This window comes from Salmo salar, chromosome 18, assembly GCF_965601325.2.
Source record: "Salmo salar chromosome 18, fSalSal1, whole genome shotgun sequence".
NCBI lineage: Eukaryota > Metazoa > Chordata > Actinopteri > Salmoniformes > Salmonidae > Salmo > Salmo salar.
The window spans coordinates 1,705,838-1,712,500 of NC_138308.1; the positions used below are offsets into that span (position 1 = coordinate 1,705,838).

Consider the following 6,663-nt stretch of genomic DNA (forward strand, 5'->3'; position numbering starts at 1 on the left):
GAACGCGTCTCCTTCCTGAGCGCTAGGACACTAGGAGACAGAACCCGTCACCTTCCTGAGCGCTAGGACACTAGGAGACAGAACGCGTCTCCTTCCTGAGCGCTAGGACACTAGTAGACAGAACGCGTCTCCTTCCTGAGCGCTAGGACACTAGGAGACAGAACGCGTCTCCTTCCTGAGCGCTAGGACACTAGTAGACAGAACGCGTCTCCTTCCTGAGCGCTAGGACACTAGGAGACAGAACGCGTCTCCTTCCTGAGCGGTAGGACACTAGGAGACAGAACGCGTCTCCTTCCTGAGCGCTAGGACACTAGGAGACAGAACGCGTCTCCTTCCTGAGCGCTAGGACACTAGTAGACAGAACGCGTCTCCTTCCTGAGCGCTAGGACACTAGGAGACAGAACGCGTCTCCTTCCTGAGCGGTAGGACACTAGGAGACAGAACGCGTCTCCTTCCTGAGCGCTAGGACACTAGTAGACAGAACGCGTCTCCTTCCTGAGCGGTAGGACGGCTGCGTGGTCTATACTTGCGTACTACTGTTTTGTACAGATGAACGTGGTACCTTCAGGCGTTTGGAAATCGCTCCCAAGGATGAACCAGATTTGTGGAGATCTACACTTTTTTTTTTTCCTGAGGTCGTGGCTGATTTCTTTAGATTTTCCCATGACGTCATGGGAAATGATGTCTTTTAACCAGGGATAATTCTGGTTGCACTTCTTCTCATTCTATAGCAGCAATATCCTTTAGGTCTATAAGAACTGAACACAATATGCCAGGTGAGCTCTTACTAATGCATTGTAAAAGATTTAACATTTATAAAGACTCCTAGGGTCATCTTGTTGGAATTGTTCCCCCCCCACATTGTCCAGGTGAGGACATTGTCCAGATGAAGACAGACTCCCAGGGTCATCTTGTTGGAATTGTTCCCCCCCCACATTGTCCAGGTGAGGACATTGTCCAGATGAAGACAGACTCCTAGGTCATCTTGTTGGAATTGTTCCCCCCCCACATTGTCCAGGTGAGGACATTGTCCAGATGAAGACAGACTCCCAGGGTCATCTTGTTGGAATTGTTCCCCCCCCACATTGTCCAGGTGAGGACATTGTCCAGATGAAGACAGACTCCTAGGTCATCTTGTTGGAATTGTTCCCCCCCCACATTGTCCAGGTGAGGACATTGTCCAGATGAAGACAGACTCCTAGGTTCATCTTCATTTGTTCCATTTCAGGGTCTCCATGTGTGAAGGTGACAGCAATGCTTTTCCGTGACAGATGGACAGATAGTCAAGAAAATCACAACACAATGAATGAATGCTTCAAAGCTTTTTTTATTATTCAGAGGAATTTAACAGCAGTGATTTCTTGTGTGTTTGCAGTATATAACTAGATTAACCTGTTCTGGATAACTATATAACTAGATTAACCTGTTATGGATAACTATATAACTAGATTAATCTGTTCTGGATAACTATATAACTAGATTAACCTGTTCTGGATAACTATATAACTAGATTAACCTGTTCTGGATAACTATATAACTAGATTAATCTGTTCTGGATAACTATATAACTAGATTAACCTGTTCTGGATAACTATATAACTAGATTAACCTGTTATGGATAACTATATAACTAGATTAACCTGTTCTGGATAACTATATAACTAGATTAACCTGTTCTGGATAACTATATAACTAGATTAACCTGTTATGGATAACTATATAACTAGATTAACCTGTTCTGGATAACTATATAACTAGATTAACCTGTTATGGATAACTATATAACTAGATTAACCTGTTATGGATAACTATATAACTAGATTAATCTGTTCTGGATAACTATATAACTAGATTAACCTGTTATGGATAACTATATAACTAGATTAACCTGTTCTGGATAACTATATAACTAGATTAACCTGTTATGGATAACTATATAACTAGATTAACCTGTTATGGATAACTATATAACTAGATTAACCTGTTCTGGATAACTATATAACTAGATTAACCTGTTATGGATAACTATATAACTAGATTAACCTGTTATGGATAACTATATAACTAGATTAACCTGTTATGGATAACTATATAACTAGATTAACCTGTTATGGATAACTATATAACTAGATTAACCTGTTCTGGATAACTATATAACTAGATTAACCTGTTCTGGATAACTATATAACTAGATTAACCTGTTATGGATAACTATATAACTAGATTAACCTGTTCTGGATAACTATATAACTAGATTAACCTGTTATGGATAACTATATAACTAGATTAACCTGTTATGGATAACTATATAACTAGATTAATCTGTTCTGGATAACTATATAACTAGATTAACCTGTTATGGATAACTATATAACTAGATTAACCTGTTCTGGATAACTATATAACTAGATTAACCTGTTATGGATAACTATATAACTAGATTAACCTGTTATGGATAACTATATAACTAGATTAACCTGTTCTGGATAACTATATAACTAGATTAACCTGTTATGGATAACTATATAACTAGATTAACCTGTTATGGATAACTATATAACTAGATTAACCTGTTATGGATAACTATATAACTAGATTAACCTGTTCTGGATAACTATATAACTAGATTAACCTGTTATGGATAACTATATAACTAGATTAACCTGTTATGGATAACTATATAACTAGATTAACCTGTTATGGATAACTATATAACTAGATTAATCTGTTCTGGATAACTATATAACTAGATTAACCTGTTATGGATAACTATATAACTAGATTAATCTGTTCTGGATAACTATATAACTAGATTAACCTGTTATGGATAACTATATAACTAGATTAACCTGTTATGGATAACTATATAACTAGATTAACCTGTTATGGATAACTATATAACTAGATTAACCTGTTATGGATAACTATATAACTAGATTAACCTGTTATGGATAACTATATAACTAGATTAATCTGTTCTGGATAACTATATAACTAGATTAATCTGTTATGGATAACTATATAACTAGATTAACCTGTTATGGATCTAATCTAATCTAAAGTGGACAGGTCAGTTCTTGCCTCGTTAATGAATTTCTATTCAAAATATCCCAAGTTGTAAAACATTTATCAATGCATGTTATCTGCAGCGCAATAATCCCAAAGCACTGAGAGATTTAATTAGTTAATCTGCAGCCCAGTCTCATAATCCCAAAGCCCTGCCAGCACCTCGTCTCTCTGCTCTGGGTGGATTCTAATCATGTTCATAGATATATTGGTTATAGTCAGAATTACATTTTCCCTGAAAGATGCTGAACGGTTGAGTATAGCCATCAGGCCCAGACAGAAATGTTTCTAAATCTGCCACCTTCCAATCAATGACACGCTGACTGCGGTCGTTTGGAGCGATGTGAGCCTTCGACACCCCTTGCTTGGTCTTAAAATTATAGCAGCAAAAAGCTGTCCAAAGATACCCAGGCACGTTCACGTTCACGGTATTACTGATCGTAGACCTGCCCGGCACAGCCCCGGTAACCACGTAGGCTTCTGAAAATCTTTGCTTTAGATTATTGTCTAAATGTTTTATGATTTTGCCTTCCAGATCCCTCCACCAGATTTCGTTCAGACACCTGTCCTGGGGCACCACGTTGGTGAGGGTGAAGGTGGCATCAGCGGTTTCCTGCGTGTGTGCGTGCGACACGGGGAACAGGTGGCCCATGTCGTATCCAGATTGTTTATAGTCCTCTTTCAGAGCCTGATAGGGGCCCATTGTTGCGCCACCTCTTCCTTGTCGTTCAGTTCCCTGGAAAGGGTCGTCACTTGGATTGTCAAGCTGTGAAAAAAAAAAAAAAAACCCATTTGTGACTGAATGATTGACTAAATTGATTTATACAGGAGTTAATTTTTTTTTTATCAGGATGTGAAATAGGTTCACAGGGACAAAGGTACAGGTTCACAGGGACAAAGGTACAGGTTCACAGGGACAAAGGTACAGGTTCACAGGGACAAAGGTACAGGTTCACAGGGACAAAGGTACAGGTTCACAGGGACAAAGGTACAGGTTCACAGGGACAAAGGTACCTGGTTCACAGGGACAAAGGTACAGGTTCACAGGGACAAAGGTACAGGTTCACAGGGACAAAGGTACAGGTTCACAGGGACAAAGGTACAGGTTCACAGGGACAAAGGTACAGGTTCACAGGGACAAAGGTACAGGTTCACAGGGACAAAGGTACAGAGAGAACCAAACCAAATCAAATTGTATTAGTCACATGTGTCGAATACAACAGGTGTAGTAGACCTCACAGTGAAATGCTGAATACAACAGGTGTAGTAGACCTCACAGTGAAATGCTGAATACAACAGGTGTAGTAGACCTCACAGTGAAATGCTGAATACAACAGGTGTAGTAGACCTCACAGTGAAATGCTGAATACAACAGGTGTAGTAGACCTCACAGTGAAATGCTGAATACAACAGGTGTAGTAGACCTCACAGTGAAATGCTGAATACAACAGGTGTAGTAGACCTCACAGTGAAATGCTGAATACAACAGGTGTAGTAGACCTCACAGTGAAATGCTGAATACAACAGGTGTAGTAGACCTCACAGTGAAATGCTGAATACAACAGGTGTAGTAGACCTCACAGTGAAATGCTGAATACAACAGGTGTAGTAGACCTCACAGTGAAATGCTGAATACAACAGGTGTAGTAGACCTCACAGTGAAATGCTGACAGGAGGCTATGTGGAGGCTATATACAGGGGGTACCGGTACAGAGTCAATGTGGAGGCTATATACAGGGGGTACCGGTACAGAGTCAATGCGGAGGCTATATACAGGGGGTACCGGTACAGAGGCTATGTGGAGGCTATATACAGGGGGCACCGGTACAGAGTCAATGTGGAGGCTATATACAGGGGGTACCGGTACAGAGTCAATGTGGAGGCTATATACAGGGTATTACGGTACAGAGTCAATGTGGAGGCTATATACAGGGGGTACCGGTACAGAGTCAATGTGGAGGCTATATACAGGGGGTACCGGTACAGAGTCAATGTGGAGGCTATATACAGGGGGTACCGGTACAGAGTCAATGTGGAGACTATATACAGGTGGTACCGGTACAGAGTCAATGTGGAGACTATATACAGGGGGGGTACCGGTACAGAGTCAATGTGGAGGCTATATACAGGGGGGTACCGGTACAGAGTCAATGTGGAGGCTATATACAGGGGGTACCGGTACAGAGTCAATGTGGAGGCTATATACAGGGTATTACGGTACAGAGTCAATGTGGAGGCTATACACAGGGGGTACCGGTACAGAGTCAATGTGGAGGCTATATACAGGGGGTACCGGTACAGAGTCAATGTGGAGGCTATATACAGGGGGTACCGCTCCTGTTTGTGTTTTACTGTATTTTAACATCACAGCCCCCCCCCATCATTCTGTCCCATGTGTTGACACAACTGTTTTACACTTTTAAAAGTTTCTGTCTTACAAGATGGCAAACTCACGTACTGGCTGTAGTAGGAAGGAGTGACCTTTCAACTCCAGATAAAGCACTCAAACGAACTGATGACAGACACTTGACCTCCTCCCCCCCTTTTAACCCCGTTTTTGATTATTTCAAGCCCTTCCCTTCCTCCCGAAGACTCTTCAGCACCTGCCTCTTTTCCATCTGAACATCCTTTTTCCTTCAATGCACTTTTAATTGCTCTTATCTGCTCCCTATTTGACGGCGTATAACCCTGTACTTTAGAGCACTGTGATCTGTCAAGTGACATTTCTTCTGTAGTATTTTGTATTTCGTTATATCACTGACTCTGTTCTGTTATTGAATCTAATTTTGTCAGATACTTGTACTTGCTAGAACTGAAGGGGATTGTGTTTTAGCTCTTAATTGTATTGATACTTGTACTTGCTAGAACTGAAGTGATTGTGTTTTAGCTCTTAATTGTATTGATACTTGTACTTGCTAGAACTGAAGTGATTGTGTTTTAGCTCTTAATTGTATTGATACTTGTACTTGCTAGAACTGAAGTGATTGTGTTTTAGCTCTTAATTGTATTGATACTTGTACTTGCTAGAACTGAAGTGATTGTGTTTTAGCTCTTAATTGTATTGATACTTGTACTTGCTAGAACTGAAGTGATTGTGTTTTAGCTCTTAATTGTATTGATACTTGTACTTGCTAATGTAGTTTTTGTTTACGACTGTCAGTCACCCTGGACTAAACAATAACAATAACAATAACAATAATAATAACAATAATGACACTAATACACACTTCTCAACGTTTCACTGAAAATATCTAAACATAAATAAATAAAGCCAAACTCACTTGAGGTTCGATAAACCAGTTTGCGTTTCTGTCAGTGTGTGTTTTGCCATGAACTCTGTACGCTGAAAACACCGGGATCTTGCTTACAGTGTCATAAAGAGTCGCAAACTCATAATTAGCAATGTTGTTGTCGCGCCGTTGACATATCTTCTGGTATCGATCGTGGTGTGTCTGCTGGTCCACTTCAGTAAATATCGTTGGAGTGACAAAGTGACCACCATCATTATTTAAAAAAATAAATCAGGACACCGTGTTGAAATCGTCTACTACTTCAGTCCGAACCAGCGCAGGCAGAGAGAGCAGGAGAAACACCCCA

General features: G+C 40.3%; 1 protein-coding gene across 1 annotated transcript; it reads right to left on the minus strand.

Moving 5' to 3' along the window:
* Nucleotides 1-1,307: 1,307 nt before the first annotated feature.
* On the minus strand, nt 1,308-6,581 carry LOC106596433 (endonuclease domain-containing 1 protein; the record flags this gene model as incomplete). The annotated part of the gene is made up of 2 exons (XM_082965451.1): nt 1,308-3,832; nt 6,348-6,581. Coding segments are annotated over 2 exons (813 nt in total), but the record flags the coding sequence as incomplete, so codon positions are not given.
* Between the last annotated feature and the right edge of the window lie 82 nt (nt 6,582-6,663).